This window comes from Acinonyx jubatus, chromosome B1 (assembly GCF_027475565.1).
Source record: "Acinonyx jubatus isolate Ajub_Pintada_27869175 chromosome B1, VMU_Ajub_asm_v1.0, whole genome shotgun sequence".
NCBI lineage: Eukaryota > Metazoa > Chordata > Mammalia > Carnivora > Felidae > Acinonyx > Acinonyx jubatus.
This window is the reverse complement of record NC_069382.1, coordinates 98,841,529-98,864,571: the sequence shown is the minus strand read 5'-3', so window position 1 is coordinate 98,864,571 and position 23,043 is coordinate 98,841,529. Positions and strand designations below refer to the sequence as shown.

At 37.7% G+C, this 23,043-nt stretch overlaps 1 protein-coding gene across 3 annotated transcripts in view; it reads left to right on the top strand.

The window, feature by feature from the left end:
* Positions 1-23,043, top strand: part of AFG2A (AFG2 AAA ATPase homolog A) — a 365,578-nt gene that overhangs the window by 324,026 nt on the left and 18,509 nt on the right. For 2 of the 3 annotated variants that reach the window (XM_027063957.2, XM_053216983.1), the window contains exon 16: positions 14,184-14,318. The exons of the other annotated variant lie outside the window; for it this stretch is intronic. In XM_027063957.2, the coding sequence (XP_026919758.1) occupies positions 14,184-14,318 (135 nt within the window). The remainder of the gene's footprint in view (positions 1-14,183; positions 14,319-23,043) is intronic. 3 annotated transcript variants of the gene reach the window in all.

The window sequence follows — 23,043 nt, the reverse complement described above, 5'->3', positions numbered from 1 at the left end:
TTGGATTGCCACAGGATTCTCTATAGCAGCAGCAGAAGCCAAAAGACAGAAAAGCTATGCGTCTGAATTTCTGAGGGGAAATGATTTCCAACCTAGAGTTCTATAGCTAGCCAAACTGTGAAGTCAAATGTGAAAATGAAATAACTACATTTCAGACATGCATGATCTAAAACAAATTTATCTCCATGTAATTTGTTTTTAGGAAAGCTACTGGTGGATGTGTTCCACCAAAAACAAAGAAAAGACATGGGATCCAGGAAATAAGCAGTTCAACACAGGAGAATGGTGAAGGGAATTCCCATGGTGATGTTGAAGAGAAGTTCCAGAAACACACACACACACACACACACACACACACACACACACACACACACACTTTTAAGCTTCTCTATATAAGCTGGCAAGGAAAAGGCATTCTTATCAAGTTGTCACTATTTGGCTGAATTTGCTTTCTAATTGAGAATAAATAGTAAGAAAGACTAGTATGTGAAGATTACATCAGCTACACTTGGAAACTATGAAAGAAAAATATTGTTTCAAAAATTGATCATATGTTCTTTCCACCTCCTCACTCCAGTTCAGAGCTGTGTTTCTCCATGAAAGCTTTATTTTAGAATTCAGTGTTAGTTTTTTCTATCAGTTTTGAAACTAAAGATGAGTAGTTTCCAAAAGATTTTAATAGCAGAACCTTTCCCCCTCCTTCAAATAAAACGTTCTGAGGAAAGACTATTATATAAAAAGATAAGAATGAGTCTGTTTTGGCTGGGGCCTGGCCCCCCTACATACCTTTCCCTCCTCCTCCTGCTATGACCTCTGGAGCACCTTAGAGATTCTGCAGAGCAGTTTAAAAACTATTGCTGTAGCTAAAACTACTGAACACATGGCTGATTTTATTATTCTTTCCCAGAATTATAACCTGAGCACCCATTAGTTTCATGAACTCAAGAAGCAGAACATAGATGTGGTGTTGCTTACACAGCGAGTTTGTGTATCTGTGTATATGAGAAGTTCCACTAAAATTCCATCTTGACAAGTGTGTACCTGTCAGTCTTGTTTTCAATAAAATGCCTTTCCCTCAGTTTCAGATAAAAGTTGGAACCTCCAATTTTTACATTCCTGACATTTTTAAGTTTGAAATTTGTAATTTATATTTCCTTTCCCTTGTAAGCAGAAGCTAAGGCATAGAGCATCCAAATAACACTGTATTTGGAGTGGGAAGTCCTGCATTTCCAGTGTTCCTTGTAATGCATCCTTTGTCCCTTAATACTGTCCTTTCTTTTTCCCATGTCACTCCTATAAAAGCAACTGTCAACAGATTTATAGTTTTAAATAGCTTTCCAGATACAATCTCCTCTGGTAAATAAAACTAAAAGATGAGATTAAAGAATAAAAACATAACTTAATGCTATGAAAATTTGAGTTTTTGTATATGTTGTCATTATGAGATACCCGTGACATGGGTTTGAATCTGCCTCCATACCATGAAAATATAAAACTCACATTAGTAGAGCATGGCAATAGCTTTTCCATCTGAAAAATGATTTATCATTGGTGAGTATTAAAAATAACCAACTTTATTGCCTTTATTACCTGCATCCTCTCTGTGAGGAACAGTAGTCCCTAACCAAACATTTTGAGAACTGGCTGATGCTTAATATTTATTTGTAAGGCTTAGAAATATAATGAAGATATAACTATAAATCTTTTGTGCCCTGTGCATCAAAGAATTTAAGTTCATATTGCTTTCCCATTCATCTATTCCTTTTAGATTCTTCAACTAAATAATGCAGAAAACATAGCTTATTAAATTAAAAGAGGAACATAACATTTTAAAAACTCCACCTGTAATTTTGAGGATTAAAACCCTAATCAAGGGCATATCTTGGCAGGCAAATTATTTTAACCTGAAGCTTGATCAGAGTGCATTTAGAAGAATACTCTATCATAGCTAGAGATATTATTACCTTCTTATGCTCAACCTAAAAAGTGGATGCACAGATTACCATTTCAACTCAGAGAGTAGGTTTTTATCTTGAAGACTATGAAATTAAGTTACATGTGAAAAATTAACAGAGCAGTCCATCATTTTTATCACTCAGTCCTTCTCTGAGGAGACTTTTTGTGACACCTGTGAAGAAGCAGAGCCACGGAGTTATGTCCGCATAAGTTATAGAATATGCCCAAATTTAGCATGATTGATTAATGATATCCTTATCATCTACTGCAGCACAATGCTGGAGAGTGACTGTAGCACTCCAGAAAAAAACCCTCACTTAGGAGCTATTTCAAGGTCAAAGCATTACTTAGATACACCTTTAAGGAAAATTATCCTTCCCAACTTGGCAAGAAAATAGTCGGAATGGCTTGAAGATATGAATCTTCAGCTCTCTTTACCATCTCCTGGCTTTCCACCTGTGGAAATAGTTTAAAATATCCATCTTTTGTGGGTTTTTTTTTTCATTTAAAATTTTTTAACTTAAAAAATTAGATGGGGATCCTTTTGTTATCAAAAGTTGATGACACTAATGAATTCTTGCCAATGGAACACAGCAATGTATAGCTCCAGGGTGGGTCCCTGTGAATTTCGCCCCTTGACTTAGGTACCGCTAAGTCACTGTGGCCTTGCCTGCAAGCCTCATTTTATATAGCTTCAAGGAGGGGCCCCTGGGTGGCTCAGTCGGTTGAGCTGCGGGCTTCGGCTCAGGTCATGATCTCACAGTTTGTGGGTTCAAGCCCCACATCAGACTCTGTGCTGACAGCTTAGAGCCTGGAGCCTGCTTCTGATTCTGCCTCTCTCTCTGCTGAGAGAGGCCTGGAGCCTGCCTCTCTCTCTGCTCCTCCACTGCTCATACTCTGTCTCTCTCTCTCTCTCTTTCTCTCTCCTTCAAAAGTAAATAAAAACATTTTAAAAAAATTTTTTATATAGCTTGAAGGATGTCCTGATCTCTCTGAGTGAAGCTTTCTTCTTACTCTTTTTTTGTTTCTAGCTGCTTACTCCTGAGCACAAAATTCTCTGAGTACTTGAGACTTACTGTGTATTTGATGGAACTGTGATGCACATACATATATTTTAATAAATTGAAGCTTTCTGTTTGCCATTTGTAACTTACACTAGAAAGTCATCTGGGCCCTACAGTTAAAATTCTACCCTGCACGTTATTTTTAATATGTCACTGGTTTTTTTTCATGCTCCAAAATGAAATTGATAATTTTGGTTTTCTCTCCAAAATTTAAGTAAGACTTACTTACCAAACCCAGTTTTGAAAGGGTTAGATAATCAGTATTTCAAATGCTAAGAATCATGATCACATTAACAAGAATGCACTACAGTACATAATGAAATTCTTTGAGGTGTTGGCAACAATGTTCTTTCCTATCAGCTTATAAATGCTTCTACCAGTCAGCAAAGGTAGTGAAGAATTTCATCACTTAATCTTGATGCTCAGATAATACCAGTAGTCAAGGTGACACTGTTGAGCTTCTGTCTGCTAGAAAATGTTTTCTTTTCCATTATCAAAGATGGCTGTTGAGAGATAACCCATTATCTGCGTCTATGGATGTAATGAAAATACCACTGTGACTTTGGTAGACCTCTTCTGACTAAATACACACAAAGTCCATCTCTAGGATTTTACCGTTTGCAAAACTTGGCTATGCACAACTATGTCTTGAATATATGAACTTCTCTTCCACATTCCCTCATGTTGGTTTGCTGTTTAACAATATCATTCCTGGGGCACCTGGGTGGCTCAGTCCGTTAAGTGTCCAGCTTCGGCCAAGGTCATGATCTCACTGTTCATGGGTTCAAGCCCTGCATTGGGCTCTCTGCTGTCAGCACGGAGCCTGCTTTGGATCCTCTCTACCTTGCTCTCTCTCTCTCTCTGCCCCTCCTCACTCACATGGTTTCTCTCTCTTTCTCTCTCTCTCTCTCTCTCTCTCTAAAAAAGAAAAAATACACACACACACACACACAAATCATTCTTCTTCAGTCTTCACTGGGTGCCAAATGGCTGCATGCTAAACATTAGTTTGGGATTGCTTTGCTGATAGTCATCTCACATCATACCCTCACTTATCAGCGTCAGTTATTCTCTAGAAAATGCTCCAGAAGAGCTGGAACTTCAGGAATTGGAGACAAGTTATAACCAGAAGGGAGCGTATCTACCTGTAGAAGTTTATAAGGATACATGAGATACAAGTTTCCTAGGCCACTCAGAGTGACTTTCACTTGAATTAGGTTATAAATCATTTTTGTTGGGGGAAAATATGGTAGATAAATACATAGCCACCAGATTCTTTATTGGCCTTCACTATATGTTCAATAATGAAATAATAATATATTAATAATATTAGGAATATTTGTCACAGTTTTCTTGAGCACTTACTATGGGCTAGATGTAATAATAAGTACTTTACATAAAGTACTACATAAAAGTACTTTACATAAAGTACATGTATCTAATTTAATACAGCAACCCTCTGAGGTACAAAATTAGTATACTCATTTTGTAGAAGAGAAAACTATAAAGTCACCTTTTTCAAGGTCTCACAGCTAACAAGTAGTGAAATCAATATTTAAACCCAAGTGTGACTCCAAAGTCTATGCCCTTAAATCCTAACTTCCTTGGATGTCCATTGTTCTTTAGAATTATTTTGAATGTTTTCAGTAAATGGGAGGGGGGCGGGGATAGTTGGGAGAAGACAAAGGTACTGACAGTGGAAGATTTCCTTCACAACCTTGAGGAAAAGGATTTTTAACTTAGCATTATATGCCAAACCCAACTTTAGAAACATGAGGATTGAATAAAGTCATTTTATAATATTCTAGAAGGGATTCAACATGTACTTGTTTTTACAAATTTAGTTAAGGTTGTGTACCATCTAAACAAAGAAATAACTCAAGAAATGGGAAGACATGGAAAAAGTAATAATGAAAAGTCTTAGGATGAGCATTGTGCTGCAGGGCTAGAGGGTAGTCAGTCCGTATGGAAAGGAGGAAGTAGAGTTCCAGGAGGCTGGTGTCAGGGTAAATAGAGAGTAGGCTCCATAGACTAGATATAATGATTGAGATGCCAGAAGAACCCAAATCTTAAAGGAGGAAAAGAATATTAAATGTGCTTATTGGGTTAAGAAGGGTGATTAGATAATTTACTTAAACATTCTTTATTGATTTTCAATCTGTAGATAAAGCTTAATTTTGGTTATAGAACAAAAATTAGAGGTTATCAACACTAACAATAATAAAGTTAAGAGAAGGAAGGGGACAGAGAAGTACATTGAAGAAAATGATATTAATATCCTAATCTCACAAAGTAAGGAATGAAAGATAAATACTGTCTATAGTTAATGGAATAAAAAAAATAGAGGTTAAAGCATATTGTTTAATGTTACAAAGTAAAAGAAGAAAGGTGTGGGATAAATAAGCTAAATATATGTGTGCTATAATAGGGCATTAGTAGATCATGTCTGAAGTTGGTGAATCAAGATTTGAAGACAGGCAACCACCAGAAGAATTAAACATAACAAAAATACTTAAATAAATAAATATTAGAAGTTGTTAGTCTGGGTAATGGAATGGGGACAAGGAAGGGAGAGCAAGGGGCTATTGCTTTTTTTTATAAACTATTCCTTACTCATTTGTTTGTTTTAGCCATGTGCATCTATTAATTGAATTTAGAAAAATAAATTTTGATTTTAAGGAAAGTAAAGGAAAAAATGGTATCAAATTATGGACCTTCTCCATGCCATCTTTATGTATTTCTAGGATGACCTGAAGTACCTTGACTAAAGCAAAGCAAATCAGACCTCAAGTTGGCAAGCCATTAATTTATCATGAGTAGCTGTTGGAAAAATTGAGCTTGCCTCTAGAGGTTTCCAGGATGAAATCTAACCCTCACAGAAGGAAAAGATCCCAAAAGTTTTAACGTAAATGGTGAAGGGAATTATGAGAGCTATGTAGGAAGTCCAGAAAGGGAAATAAACGCAATGAAACGTCAAAGGAAATAAAGAACACATCCAGTGGGGCAAGATCAGAAACTCTTCACAGAAGAGTTAACATTTTGATGAATCTTTAAAAGATAAGCATAGTTTTGTAAGGAAACCACAGGAGAGAATGCATTTTAGGCAGAGGCAGAGACAAAGAAGGATATGTGATTCAGTAGGGCCTAGACATATACTGAGCAATGGGCTGTCCGGTGTTGGGAGGTAAGGCTCTAAAGGTCAGTAAGGATTATTTTGTAAGGAGCCTAGAATATGCACATTCTGTAGGCAGAATAAGAATGATAAGAATAAATCTTAGTATTTACCAGGTAAACACTAAAGAACTTTCAAAGATTTCTGAAGTGATATCAGAGCTGTGATTTTGGAAAATTAGTCTGGAAGCAAGATGGCTAGTCAGGAAGCTACTAGAAGGTAAGGGTAGTATAAAGTAGAACGAAGACAGTGTAAATGAAAGATGAAGACAATGAGAGTTAATGTTAACAATTGTAAAAGTTGGTAATTGGTGAATAACAAGGACTAAAAGTCAAGCATCAAAACTGACTTTTAACATTTTCAGCCTGAAACCTGAAATGGTTTTTCTGTATCAACAAGTATAATATGGTAGTTAAGTTTCTATTTGTTGCAAGTAAAAGATACCAGCTAGAACTGACTTGAGCAAAAACAAAACAAAACAATGTTTCCAAACTAGAAGATCTCTCAGTTTTTAAGGAATAGATCTCTGGAAGGTTAGGGTCTAGAAAGACTCCACAATCTTCAACAACAGAAATTGTAACTGCTCTGTAGCTGTGAATATGAATCAGCTACCCTCAGCTTTTCTTTGTTTCTCTCAGTGCCAAAGTCCCTGGAGAAAGAATCTGATTGGCTCATTCTGAGTCATGTGACTGCCCCTGAACTAATTGTTCTGATATGACTGCTGGGTATTTCCCAGAGAAGGCGAAAATATGAAGTAGGCCATATGTAATTTATCAGTGTGTATGTTCTATTCTTGAATACGCAGATTAGGTACACTTACTATCCCATACTGCCATATGCGAAACTGTTGTTCTCTGTAAACAACTATAAATGTACTCTGCCCTCCTCAACTAAAGATAGCATTCAGAAGTGATACTGTGTGGGGGCGCCTGAGTGGCTCAGTCGATTAAGCATCTGACTTTGGCTCAGATCATGATCTCATGGTTTGTGGGTTCAAGCCCCACATCAGGCTGTGTGCTGACAGCTAAGAGCCTGGAGCCTGCTTCAGATTCTGTGTCTCCTTCTCTTTCTGCCCATTTCCCACTTGTGTTCTGTCTCTCTCTCTCTCAAAGATAAATAAATGAACATTAAAAAAAAAAAAGAAGAAGAAGAAGAAGAGGAAGAAGAAGTGATACCATGTGACCATTGTTCTTCCAAGTGCATAGTCTTCTGGGTGATTCCCATTCTTTCTGTGGTTTGATCATGTTTCCATCTTGCCTGTGGCCTTGCAAGTTACTATAACTTAGGTCTTTTGGCTTTCAACTTGGTGGAGGTTCAGGTGCAACTCTCTTTGGTCATCCTGAATCCAGATTCATCTGACACCATTTGCCTCTACCATGCTACCTAAGTTCAATCCCAGCAAAATCAAAGTCATATATCTTTTTTTTTTTTTAGTGTTTGTTTATTTTTGAGAGAGACAGAGTGTGAGCAGGGGAGGGGTGGACGCTTAACCAACTGAACCACCCAGGCGCCTGAAAGTCATATACCTGACATGCACCAGAAGTTGGTTCTGCGTCTGCCCTGACCCCAAAGATTGGGTCTCTCTCCAAAAAAGGTTGGTGATGGCATCTCCAAGGCAACCAGTGATTGGAAGGTTCTGATTGGAAAGATTACAGTGAAACTAACCATTCAAAGCAGACAGGCCCAGACTAAAGTAGTACCTTCTGCCTCTGCCCTGATTGTCAAAGCCCTCAAGGAGCTGTCAGGAGAAAAGAAGAAACAGAAAAACATTAAACACGGTGGAAATATCACTTTTGATGAGGTTGTCAACATTGCCCAACAGATGCAGCACTAATCTTTAGCCAGAAATCTCTCTGGAACCATTAGATCCTGGGGACTACCCAGTATGTGAGCTACAATGTTGGTGGCCGCTACCCTCGTGACATCATGGATGACATCAATAGTGGTGCGGTAGAGGGGTGCCTGGGTGCCTCAGTCAGTTGGACATCCAACTTTGGCTCAGGTCATGATCTCACAGTTGTGGGTTTGAGCCCTGTGTTGGGTTCTCTGCTGACAGCCTGGAGCCCCTTCAGATTCTGTGTCTCCCTTTCTCTCTGCCCCTCCCCAAATTGTGCTCTGTCTCTCTCTCTCTCTCTCAAAAATAAACATTAAAAGAAGAAAAAAAATTTTTTTAAGTAGTGGTGCAGTAGAATACCCAGCTAGTTAAGAACTACAAAGGAAAATATTTCAGTAAAGGATTGTTTGACAGCCAAAAAAAAAAAAAAAAGCTATAACTTAGGGATTAAATTGTAAATTTAACTGTCACTAGTATCCTCTATATACAATTAATTGGAGAAAGGAAGACGGCAGAAGAAAAGCTAATGACAAAATGTCGTTTAAAAATAGGAAAATAAAAAGGAAGGGAGTAGGATTTTTCTTTAGATACTATAGCTAAGAGTTGTAATCAAGGACAAAGTGGTAAAGGCTACACTCATGATTTCTGTACTTGACAATGGGACCATAGTATTTATAACTTACTTTCTCCACTCTTCTTCATGTTCCTCTTTGCCTTTGAGTAGTATTTTATCAAATCAAAGTAGAGTTCTTACATTATTGGCATGACTCAAATCCCCTACATTTCTAAAAAGTCTGAGCTCAGTGGAATTGTTTGTGTGATATTGTGGTAATCATCCATTATTCCTAGCCAATGGTCATGGTAGGACAAGATGTTCTGCCTCAGAGGTTACCAGGATCCAACACCAACTCATTATTAACTCAGCTCTGTCCTCTTTGGGTACAATATCTAGTACTACCCCCATCCATCCTGAGATTGGACCTGCAAATGAGCCTCAAAACAGCACTTGGTTTCTCTACTGGAAGGTTTAACTAAATATCCTTAGTTGTGGTATGAAAAGTAGAGTTAAGATAGACATGACTGGGGCACCTGGATGGCTCAATCAGTTAAGCGTCCAGCTTTTAATTTCGGCTCAGGTCATGGTCTCACAGTTTGTAAGATCAAGCAAGCCCTGCATCGGACTCTGTGCTGACAGTGGGGACCCTGCTTGGGATTCTCTCACTCCCTCTCTTTCTGCCCCTCCCTTGCTCATGCTCTCTCTCCCTCTAAAAAAATAAATAAACATTAAAAATATATGTATAATAAAAAAATAAATAAATAAAATTAAAAAAAAAAAGATAATAGCCCAGATGAAGAAATATTAGGGCCTAAACTTGTATTAGTTAAAGATAGTGAAATGAAGGATATTCATAAAGCAGTTAGGAAGTAAGACTGAAGGATTAATTAGTCAAGAAGATAAAAGAATCAACTCAGGTAGCTACCCTGGGTGATGATAGGACCATCAAGTGAGAGGAAAAAATATAGGTAAGTTTGGGGATAAAAGTAATAAACCCAATTTGGGACATGTTCAATATCAAGGGCTTTTGAATCATCTAAGAAGAGATGTCAGCAGGTGGTAGCTGAATATACAAACTAAGAGATGAGACCAAGAGAATAAAGATCATGCTGTAGAATATATAAAATGAGAATAGTAAAAGGTTCAAGAATGAACCTGGAACACCAAAATCTAAAAGGTAGACATAAGAAACATAACAGAAATTATTAGAGAAAGATGGCTTCTGGAACCTGGTGGGATAAAAAACATCACCAAATGCAACCGAAGGACTCAGGTCTATTGAGTTTAGCAATATGCAAGTCAATTAGTGACTTCACTGAGAGCAGTATCAGTGGAGTAGTGAGGGCAAAATCTAGATTGTGGAGAATTGAAATGAAAATGGAATGTGAGGTATTGATGTAGGTATTTCCTTTAAGGTATTTGAACAAAAGGAGAAAAGAGATTAGATTGGTATCTAGAGAAATATTGGTGGGGTAGGGACTAGGATGAGAAAGATGGGCATGTTTACAGGCTGAGGAGGAAGAGTCAGAGGGAGAGTGAAAATATCCAAGAGAGAAAATGGGGAAAGGAGTAACTAATGAAGGAAGGTCACAGAGGACTGGGATCATGAGCACAAAGAAAGGTTTGGCTCTTAGCTGAAGGAAGGGAGCCCTGTCCTCTTACATTGTTGAGAATAGGGTGGATATAGATGATTTTGTAGGTAGGGGGCCTGGAAAGTTGAAAAGGGGATTGAGTTTATTGATCTGCAAGTGTCAACTTGAGTCTATTTCATGAATCTTTTATTTGACCCATAGAAGTACTGAATCCATATATAATGAACTATTGTAAGATTGATTTTTTTACACTTTACTATGTGTAGTGTAATACATAGAAAATCCAGTCCCTCTTTTTGAAAAATAATATACAGAAATTCACATTTTAAAAATGTAAACATACTAAGTTTGAGGCATCTGTGGATCCTCTTAATGGAGTTGATCATCTAGACTAGTTTTCATTTTGTTGGAATTTCTCCTCAAATGAAAATATCCATTATGTAAAAATTTAATTAATATAAGATGTATTACATAAAGAGAAAGAAGAAGCTCTATATGTGTGGATGATCATATGCTTATAGAAATGGGATTTTTTAGTATAGTTTAATACTACTTTCTAGATAAGAAAGTCAGATTGAATACACTGATGTGACAAATGATCCTTTAGTCTCATGGTTTTACATACTGTCTGTTTAGGTCACGACCTGATCATATTAGTGATCTTGTCTATTTAACATTTTCTCTCAAATGAAACTTCTACCATAGCTTTTTTCTTTTTTTACATTCTGACCTACTTGATAATCTAGTCTCATATTCACTATCACAAAGAGTGAGTCTATATGTTAGTTGTAGCTCAGTGTAGTTTTAAAGGGTTTTCATAATTATTTTAATACTTGCCCTTTTGCAATGATCTGAGAACCATTTCCACTCTCTAGAAAGAATGCCTCTGTAATAGTGTTAAAGCTTCAGAATCTTAGAGTGAATTGATTGACCAGAGAAGATTTAACAGTGTCTGGCTCACAGGTTTAATTAATGAAAGGTTGAATGCATGCAGTTTTCACTTTTGTAAAAATTTACTACACTAAAAACTCTCTGTCTCAGGAAAGAAGTAGTACATGTTCTTTTTGGACTGTCTGAAACCATTGAGTCTAGTAACAAATACTTTCAAGTCCCAGGCACTCACCAAAACACTCACTGGAGATAAAGAGACCTTGCTTACTTCCTTTTACATTGGGTATGAATTTTGATTTTTGATGATAACAAGTTTGGATCAGTGCTGGTTTGGGGCAAGGTTCAGATTAATTACATAAAAGAATACATTTTTTAAAAACCCCTATCATATCCTGTTACCCATTTCTCTAGCACAAGTGTTTTAGGCACTGATTAAATCTGGAAATAATCATAGGATTCTCCATTAGAATAGTTCGTGTATTTGAAAGACCATCTGGTAATGACAGGGTGTCATTCTTATATGAAAGAACTTGAGGCAAGAATCGGGAATGAAGAACCATCAATTGATCTCACGAAAGTTATCTGAAACGTTTTGGTCAAAGTCAAGTTTACTGAGAGTCATATTTTCACTAAGAAGAAGATTCCCAAAGTTCCAGGGTTGGAATAAAAACAACTCATATGCTGTGTGATTAAGCACAAGCACATTTACTGATGTTTCTTGAGTTGTACAGATGCATTAGCCTTCACATCCAAGAGTGTGGGAAACAGTTTATATTTTAATTGACTTATATCCACCTTAGTTTTCTCCATAGTACTTTTTTTTTTTTTAACCCCATGGTGTTCCAGTTCAATGTAAACAACCACAGTAACACATTGTAAAAATATCCCATTTCTACCCTGGAGTCCAGGCATTCACATTTCCTAAATGACTTTGGGAGCCTGCAGAAACCAAATGATGAGACTCCCTAGGGGCGGTGCAGATAAGTTTGCTAGCAGCGTTTGAATAAAGTTCTAGTAGCCTCTTCTGTTGTCTTTGTTCTTTTAAATGGTTCTTACCTACAATTGTTTTTTCATTATTTTATTTGGGGCCAGGAAAATGACCTGGAGAGGACAGAAAGTCCAGTAGCAATCTGACCTATATTCTTAGCTAACTGACTTAACTGGCTTATGTCTTAATTTTTGTCTCTGAAACTAAAAATATAAAGTATGTGATAAATGCATAATTACAATATGATGCCTTTTCTTGGGTATGTACATTCAAGAAATTGGTTATATTTCCAAATTAGGGTGGCTTGTATGCTGAAGTTTTAAGGGGCAGTTTTAAATCTTAATCTCTATGTTTCTTATATAAATGGCACCTTGCATCTTGTGGATGCTGAAATAGACCTCAAGATTTAGGACCATGGTAAAGAAATCTGAAACTTATTATTTCCTTATCGTGAGTTCTTATTGTCTCTGATTAAAAAGACAGTTTCTTTTAAAGTTTCAACTGGAAAAAATGTATATATAATTAGATAGATAGATAGATAGATAGATAGATAGATAGATAGATAGATAGGCAGGCAGTATTGCAGAGATAAAAGGAGCTCAGTCTCAAGGAATTAGGCAGACCTGGATTTGAATCCCATCTCTGACATTTTCTAGCCTTATGGCCATCATATGTGTAATAGTTACAGTAAAAGCACCTACTTCCCAGAGTCATAGTGAGGATTAAATTATTACCTGAATATTTTATCTCTAATTTGAGTAAGCACACAGCCAATAAATTTTTTTAGAGCTGTGTGAGTCATAGTATTTTGTAAAACTGGATGTATCAAAATAAACTATTTTAAAAAGTGACATTTGGGGTGTTAAGCCTGGAGTGAACCCCCTACTATAGAGACCAACATCTTTCAACCCACAGGCTGCCAGTTGGCCCGAACAAATGCAGCAGGAAGGGAAAAACTCCATGGACCAGTTATGTCACTTCTGGGTTTGTTTCCTCATACCTGTATTGAGGATTATAGTGGTTGCTAATTAAGTCCCTGTCTACTTTTGATACTTTGACTTTTTTTTTTTGACATGATTAATTCTGCATACTTTTTTTTTTTTTAGTATACTTGACACACAATGTTACATTAATTTCAGGTATATAGCATAGTGATTTGACAACTCTGTATGTTATACTATGCTCACCACAAGTGTAGCTACCATCTGTCAGCATACAGCACTATTACAATATTATTAACTACATTCCCTGTGCTGTACCATTTATTTCCATAACTTATTCATTTCATAACTGGAAACCTGATACTTTGACTCTAAAGCAAAAGAAAAATTAAAAGAATAACTATAACAAGTGTGGAAGTAACCAAGATGTCCTTCAGTAGGTGAATGGATAAATAAACTGGTACATCTAGACAATGGAATATTATTCAGAACTAAAAAGAAATGAACTATCTAGCCATAAAAAAAAAGACATAGAGGAACTTTAAATGCATATAACTTAAATGCATATAACTAAGTGAAAGCAGTGAATTCTGAAAAGGCTGCATACTGCATGATTCTAACTATATAACATTCTGGAAAAGGCAAAATTATAGAAACAGTAAAGAGATCGGTGGTTGCCAGGGGTTATGAAATAGGGAGAGATGAACAGGCAAAACACAGGGGATTTTTAGGGTAGTGAAACTATTCTGTATGATACTATAATGATGGATACATATTATTATACATTAATCTAAACCCATAGAATGTACACCACCAAAAGTGAACTCTAATGTAAACTATTAATCTTTGGTAATAATGATGTGCCAATGTAGATTCATCAATTGTGACTAATGTACCAAAGTTCTGGAGGATGTTGATAATGGGGGATGCTGTGTGTATGTAGGTACACAGGAGGTATCTGTACTTACCACTCAGTTTTATTGTAAACCTAAAACTCCCCCCAAAAAAATAAAGTCTATTAAGAAAAAAAAAAAACAGGATGAGAGGAAATAAAAAAAGGTATTCACTGAGTGCCCTCATTGCCACTGCCTGTTGTATACACTTGGCCTTTCCACTCTTTGTGGCCATCCCTCTCCTCTAGCCTCAGTCACTTTTATGTGGATGTTTAAAGCAACTTTTTCTCCTGCAGTCAGTTCCTAGAAACTGTGCCATAAAGGAGACCATCACAGAACAGATCATTGTTGAAAGAATTATATTTCCTTATACAAACAATATTATAATGGAGGATTGCATTCCTGCCCAGAACTTGCCATCAAATAAAAAGGTATGCTCCAAGTTCTCTATAATGAGCTTGAGTATACAATACACATTGATTGGGATCCTGTATACTATGGGTGATTAGTCCATAAAAATACGAGTCTGGAAATAATCATAATTTATAACCATTTTTGGATAGTGTATTCCTTTTAAATCTTCCTTGGATCGTTGTTACCCTTGGGATACAACCTGTCTGTACCAGCTCTATCATGCAGCTACCCTGGTGGCCTGAGGGACAGGGCACTATGACTGGCTTATCAAAGTGTTGGAGTACTTGAGGAGCAGTTCCCTAAAGAAGGTGGCTTCATTTGCTCAGATAACTAAGGAGACTAACTGGGATTATTCCCCTCCCCCTCCAAAAATAAATAAATAAATAAAAGGAAGAAGAGAGAGACAGGGATGGGAAAAGAAAGAATGTTGTATTTCCCAGATCAAGGTTCTGAGACACCTCCCAGGATGTTTTACAAGACTTTCTCTTTCAATACAGAAAAGGAAAGTCTGTGTTTGTTCCATAACAGTACACTTAATATATAAAACTTATTCTTCACAAAAACCATGAACATAGATGCCTTGTACTTTTATATCCCCTTTGTTTCTGGAAGTCTAGGTCAGATGCTCCATAAAGTTTTTATCACCATGTGATCTGTAAAGCATATGTTCCACCAGAAAATCCTTCTAGTCACCAGCCCTCTGGTTTCCATAGAGGTGATGATGGAAACTTACAAATAATTCCAGACTAGCATTATGCTGCAAAGGATGTTTATAAAATGTTAAGTTCTGATGAAGGGGATAATATTTTAAAATCATTCTTGATCTCTGAATAATGCTACATATTAATGGTTATATAGCATTTGGCTTCAAATTTTTTACTACATAAACTTTGATATGCTACCTAGTGTAAGTGTCCTACTGGAAAAAAAGTAGAGATGCTTGTCTTTTTTATAGGCTGAGAAGATCTGTATCTTTCAAATAAATGCTTCTTACCATTATTACCATCTTTTTGGCTATCTCCTGGAAGAAAAAAAAGAAAGGAAGAACACTAGTTTTTCTAATCCAGAATCCAAAATTTGAGTCAAGCCCAATTTCACAGGAATGTTCTGTGTAATGGGGAGTTAACTAAGTCGGAGGTCAGCAAACTATGGCCTGCAGTCTCCAGGTCCAATCTGCCCCACAGTATGTTTTTCTAAGACCTATAAGATAAGAATAGTTTTACATTTTTAAGTGTTTGAAGAAAAATCAAAAGAAGAAAAATACATGAAATTCTAATTTCAGTGTCCATAAAGTTTTACTAGCACACAGCTATGTACATTCATTTACATATTGCCTGTGGCTGCTTTCATGCTACAAGAACAGATTTGAGTAGTTACAGGAGGGACTGCGTTCTCCACAAAGCCTAGAATATTTGCTATCTGGCCCTTTAGAGAATAAATTAGGTAGCCCCTGATCTAAATAATTTCACCATCTACCACTCTACCCACATATTTTTTTGCACTTTCTCTCCCTATCCCTTATTCCCCTACCCCTTCCTCTTTTCCTCTTCACACCCAGACATCGTGTTTTTTTTTTTGAATTTGGCAATTATAATTACAAAGAAACCGAATTGTGAGCCTATAGTAATTGATAAGCAAAAACACGTTTTAATTTCCCTTTGCCTTGTCAAGTCTTTCCTCCCCAGCAGCTTTCCCTTTCCTCTGCAGCCTTTATATAGAATTCCTAAGGCCATGCCATTTTCCCAACATATTTTGTTTTTAAGGTGGAGGTTAGATCCTGATACATTTTTTAACTTCCATGGAAAGTTCCCTGTTAGTATGTGGTCCCATTTTTAACCTATTTGCAGACACCCCCGATTATCTAAAATCACTTTCACATGGGGCTGAGGTTAAGCTTTATTTCTCTTGGCATGTCTCTGCCACAGCAGACACTTCCTCTTTGCCTTGAAAGGACAAAACGATGTTCAGCTGTCTGGGCTTAGGCCCAGTATTTGATTTATACATTATTTAATTTCCTCCTGAAAATTGGAAGCAGGGCTTTCAGGAATGGAAGTCAGTATTTTTCATTTGTTTAAGAACACTTTTAGGTCTAATGTAATCATCGGTAGTAGATGTCAGCATGATTGGGGGTGACTTAAGGTAAAACAAATAAAACATGAATACAAAGGAAAAGTATTTAACAGTGGAGAAGATCTGAAGTTTTGAATAATCATTATTGTATGTGTTGTTAGGTATTTTTGTGCTAGTGCTAGTGTTCATTCAACAAACTTTACTGAGCTACATTTTGGGGCAGCTGCCTTCACCCATTGGAGGAGAGACCTCTAACCATTATGTTATAGTTGAAATTATGGGGTGATTAGAAGTTCGAGGAGGACTTAATATGACCACTCCAGTAATTTTACAGGGGATTTTTGGTTTCTGTCTGAGCTGCTACTGCGTTTATCTCCACAGTTAGGTTCATGCACATGCCAGGATATATATGCCAAAATGGCTTGAAATTCTTACAGCAGTGAACTCAGGAAATTAAAAATTAACTCTGGAAATACATTTCATGTTCTACATCCACTTTGGGGTAGTGTATTCCTTTTTAAATCTTCCTTAGATCTTTGTTGCTCTTAGGTTACAACCTGTCTCCTTTTTACCACCAAAGTTCTTAAAAGTCTGGCACACCTAGTGCCTCCGCTTCCTCACTCCTCACTCACATCTCAAACCCTGGCAGATGGCTTCTCCATCCCTCCACCACTGCTGAGCTGATGTCACTGACTGTTTCCTCATCTTCAATCCAGTAGCCACTTCTGAGTCCTTTGCTCTCTGGCCTTTCTGCCCATCTGCCAGAATTCATACCCCCTTCCTGAGACCCTCTTCCAGTTTTCATATGGGCTGATTTAGCTTCTTCCATTTCTTCACCTTCTGTGCACACTCCTCTGTTAGTATCAAGCTAAGCGAAAGTATTCCCAGAGTTGTGTTTCTTGGACCTCTTCCCTCCCTATACTCTAAGCTTTTTCCGTCTCATCCTTTCTCAGTGTCTGAGACACTTGAAGAGAACTTAGAGGGCTGCAAGAAGCATAGTTTGAAAATCACCCCAGGCGACTACATCTGAGTCCCTTAGTTCAGCCCACCCTATGCCGCTGCTGGGCCTTGCAGGAGTGTTCCCCCACACGGAGCACCTTGCCTCCAGTGCCACCACCTTCATCCTCACATTCCTTTAAAGCTCATTCCTGAAGGATTCCTCAGTGTTACTGAGCTCCCAGGAGATATTTTCTCTTCCTCATCTGAACTACGGTGAGACAGCCTGATACGGTAGATAGAGCAAAGGTTCTGGAGTCAGTCAGATAATGGATTTAAATCTGGACCCACCACTTGCCTGTCTGTGTAATGTTGGGCAAATTTACCTAGATGCTATAAATGTCAGTTTCTTCATTTATAAATGGTGAAGGGAAGGGGAATGCAACCTACCTCAGGGGGTTGCTGGGTAGTTTAGATCTGTGAAAGTCTAGACCATTTGTGGTGGTGCTGGTGGTAGTATTGGTAACTAACGTCATCCTCATCAATATTATTCTTCCATCCCAGCGTTTCACACCTCTCATGTCAGGGACTTCTCTTTCTAAGTAGGCATTTATAGAATTGTCTCTCCCTTCTGAATTCTAGGCTCCTAGAGGCTGTCTTTATATTCCCTTACTCCCAAGAGCATAGAACAATGACCTGTACGTAGGCTCTCCTACGTGAATTGAGTTCAACAGAATAGCCCTTCTCCTTCCTTAGAAGAAATACTGGCTTCAAAAATTTTTTTAGGATTCAGAGCTGTTTTGTTTGTAGCTCTGTCATCACATTTTAATCAAATATTAGCATACTAAAAAGTCGTTGTTAGATTTGTCATACTGAATCTTGAAACTGGCTTTTGAAATGATTGCATTTTAATTCCTCGGAGACTTAGGACCTATATGTTAAAGCTATCTTAGATAGCCTGAAATAATTCTTATTTTTGAAAATACTACTTTGTATTTTATATGTAAGTGCTATCAGCAGTAAAGTATACTTTAAATAAGAAAATTAAGACATATTTAAATTCCTTATGTTAAAATGTGGCTGTCTTTGATTTTATACTTTCTGATTTATAAATTCAAAGCCAACTGCACATTTTTTTTAGCTTAAGTAACTAGCCATTTTTCTTTTTCTTTTTACACAGTGTTTTTTTCTTATAAAATCCTTATTTTCTATCTCTGAATATATTTCTGGAAAGCAGATTTGATGCTTCTCAGAAGTGGCTCTTTGTTGGTTGTTCAGAGGACCAGGAATGTAGATTAAAGTTCTGCTGGTGGTTTTTGAAGAAGGAAGTAGGGAAAGAGCCATCATGCCATTACTGGTCTGAACTTCTGTGACAGGGCACTGCTGCGATTTGTGGATGTGACAGACCAGACAAGCACTGAGAGGCCTTGGGAAAACAGCACAAATCCACTTGGAGTACTTTTTAAAAGTACTGGCGACCCACAGTCACTGAGGTCTCCCCTGGTCAGGCATTCATCAGTCACAAAGACTTTTTGGAGCAGTTTTGCAAAGCTCAGTATCAGATGGTATACTCAGAGCTCTGAACAAGCTGTGCTTCACCGGAGTTTAGGATACATCTGCAGTGAGCTCCAGGAAAGTGTGCTCAGCGTAGTGATGGGGTCAGGAAAGGGAAGCAGTGGCCAAGGGCAGACTGAATTCACCCTCAGAATAATTTCAGGAATTACTTGCAACCACTCAGGAATATAAAATAGTATCCCAGCTGAGAGTTTTGTTTGACATTCCATTTAGCTCTAATCTCTTCTTAATCTCTACTATTTTTATTTGGTTACTAGGTATTTAATGCAGTGCCATATTGTGCAAGGCTGGCCAAGAGCACACTTCAAATCAATAGAAGTCAAAGCTGGCTCTACTGAATCTAGAACATGAGCATACAAGTTTAGTGGTTCTGAAGTTTGTGGGATAGTTGTTTTTTTGGCTTTTGGTAAGCCTTAATATTCTGCCAAAGCAGTATATTTGAAGTAAAGTACAGCACCTACTCTAAGGCATAAATGCTACATTTGGTCAAAAAACAAATTGTTAGAACAGAAGTCCTAACATCATTGAACAGTGTCAAACATCAGACCTTATTCACATCATACATTCTCCGTCTTTCTGTCATCGTCTTCATTCATTCATTCAACACATATTTATTGAGCACCTATTATGTGCCAGGTAAGGTTCTAGCACTAGCATATGTTAGTGAACAAAATAAACAAAAGTCTGTACTCTGTGTGTGCTTCATCTTTGTGAGGGGAAACAAACCATCAAAAAATGCAATATATGGGATGGCAGTAACAGAGAAGGGAGCAAAATAAAGTGGGGAGGAGGCAGCAGAGCAGTTTTAAATAAGGTGGCCAGGGAAAACCTCACTTTTCTGAAAAGGTGACGTTTGAGTAAAGACCTAAGGCAAGTTAGTTATCTGAGGAAAGGGCATTTCAAAAGAGGGAACAAGTGCAAATGATTTGAACAAGACTAAGCTTTTCATGGCTAAGAACAGCCAAGAAGCCAGTGTCACTGGCTGGGTAAAGAGAGTGTGGAGGTATTCCAGTGTCCAATTGAAGAAGGCAGGAGGGCATGATTAGTATCAAATGCTGCTGATGGATCAAACATATTGAGAATTGAGGACTTATCATCGGATTATGATCTTGACAGAGCAGTTCAGTCAGTAGAGGGTCAAAAGTCTCATTTGAGTGGGTGTAAGTGAGAATTGGGAGGAGAGGAACTGGAGAACAACATATAAAGCCAGCTCTTCCAAGGACTTTTGCTGGTGGCAGATTGAAGCAGGTATGGAGACAAGGGAGGGATTATGCTTTTAAGACGAGTAATTGCAACATATTTTTGTGCAATTATATATGGGGAGCAATTACAGCAGCAAATCTTGACTTAGGAAAGAGAGAATGGAATCTAGTGCATAAATGGAAGGACTGCTCTTGACAATCAAGATAGTTCATCCACTGAAACAGGAAGGAAAAGTAAGTGTGCAAATACAAGTAAATGGACTAGGGTGGGTTGAGTGGTGGTAACATATTGAAAGTTCGTTTCTGACATGTAAACAAAGTTCATTTGCAGTGTTTGAATAAAATCTACAATATCCCTGTCATATGTTCATTTATTCACTATCTCTAGAGCTATCTCCAAATTTGGCTAGCTTATAAATTATTCATATATTTTCCCCCCCTTTTACTGAGCAAAAACTTGTCTTCTACAGCACTGATCCTACTAATGCTTTCTAGAGTCTCACAGGGGTGACAGCTCCAGTCCTTCTCCAGGAGTCTTTTGAGTACTAGAGGGTTTCCCTGATTTCTCACTGCTGACCTCATTCATTCTGGCTACCTACCTAATCCTTGGTGTTTCTTTTGGCATGTGATATAAACCTCTCTCACATCTATTCTCTCTCCTGAGAGGAGTCAGGCTTATTTTATCAGTTTCATTTGTTAATCAGGACTCATTTGTCCTGGACTTTAGGGTCTTTTTTCTCCTATGCTTGTTTTTTTCCTACATATTCAGTGTTTCTATTTATACCCAACTAGCATGCCAGCAAGGTTTTTATCTGATATGTTTATCCCACAGACAAAGCGTAGCTATTAAAGAATCACCTCCAATCCAGCCTTTATCCACTAGTTAGGCCCTTGTGATAGGATTGTCAGTTCTAAGTTTTCACATGACTCCACGTAAATCAGAAGAATTTGGTCAGATTAAATGGTACGGGGCAAAGAGAAAAGAATATATTACCAATGGATTTAAGCCTGGATGATTTGGAGAATGATGTATCTATCCCTGAAAATGAGTTGGTGAGGCAGGCAGTTTTCAGATCAAGGTGATACATCTGGTGTTGAATACCTTGGGTTGTAGGTCCCTAGAGAGAGGCCTGAGCTGAAGATGAATATTTCAAAGATATTTGCATAGGAGTGATAATTGAAGACATGAGAGGAGATTCATTTTTCAAGAAGTGACAGGTAAAAGACTAGAAACCAAAGGCCAAGAATAATGTATCTATATTGGAAATGTCTATGGCGTGTAAGCATGTGATCTTCTGAGAATTGGAAGCTAGTCCTAGAACATTATCATGTACATGAAAAACTGATGTAGGAGAACCACACTGGTTTGAATCACCAGGATAAAGAAGAGTCCCGATTTTCCTGTTATCACTTCCCTAAGTCCATGATGCTGCCGTATCTGAGCTGACCTTAATCCCATTAGTATCCCCATTAGCACTACTGCTGCCTTTACCATTACAGCAGCCTACTAGTCACAGTAGTGGTAACCAGGAGGTAGTGACTGAGTGTGAGCTTCAATAGCCAAGCTTTGGAGAAAAGGCAGGCGGGTTCTGTAGCATGATGCCACTTGGAGATGTGGACAGGTTCAGCGGTGACTAGAGCTGGTAGAGGCTAGAGGTCTTCAAAGGTTGGTTGGAGCTGAGCAAAGCAGAAAATTGGAAGAACTGAGGCAAATAAAGGAGCCAGAAAATATGATTTTTAAGACTCACCTTTTTTAAATGCTCAACATCACTCATCATTAGGGAACTACAGATCAAAACCACAATGAGATACCACCTTACACCTGTCAGAACGGCTAACATTAACAACGCAGGCAACAACAGATGTTGGTGAGGATTCAAAGAAAAAGGATCTCTTTTGCACTGCTGGTGGGAATGGAAACTGGTGTAGCCACTCTGGAAAACAGTATGGAGGTTCCTCAAAAAATTAAAAACAGAACTGCCCTCCAACCTAGCATTTGCTCTACTAGGCATTTATCCAAGGGATACAGGTGTGCTGTTTCAGAGGGACATATGGACCCCCATGTTTATAGCAGCACTATCGACAATAGCCAAAGTATGAAAAGAGCCCAAGTGTCTATCAACAGATGAATGGATAAAGAAGATGTGGTACATATACACAATGGAGTATTACTTGGCAATCAAAAAGAATGAAATCTTGCCATTCTCATCAATGTGGATGGAACTAGAGGTTTTATGCTAAGTGAGATTAGTCAGAGAAAGACAAATATCATATGACTTCACACATATGTGGAATGTAAGATACAAAACAGATGAACATAGGGGAAAGGAAGCAAAAATAATATAAAAACAGGGAGGGGGACAAACATAACAGACTCTTAAATACAGAGGACAAACTGAGGGTTGCTGGAGGGGTTGTGGGTGGGGAGATGGCTAAACGGGCAAGGGGCATTAAAGGAAGACACGTGTTGGGATGAGCACAGGGTGTTATACATAGGGAATAAATCACTGGATTCTACTCCTGAAATCATTATTGCACTTGGATGTAAATTAAAAAAAAAAAAAAGACCTTTTTTAAAATTTTGAATGAGCAATGGTTGAAAAGCAAGATTCTGTAATCATATCATGCTACAGTGAATAGGAGCATCTTAACCTGGTTCTTCTTTGCTTTTCACTTTTGTCCTACTTGACCATTTTAGACTTTGACCAACATATAAATAAGTTTTAAAAAGGAACAAAAGACTGGAAACAACTCAAATGTACATTACTTGGGACCTGGTTGAATAAACTATGCAGTTGTAAACAATAAGAAGTGGTTTCTAGGATAAATTGTTAAGTAAAAAAAGGCAAGGCAGAGAAAAGTGTGAATAGTATGCTAACATTTAAAGAAGAGGATGGCAAGAGGACGTAGGAAAGCTTCAGTTTTTAAATATATCCCAGCCAATAAATGGAGAAGGAAT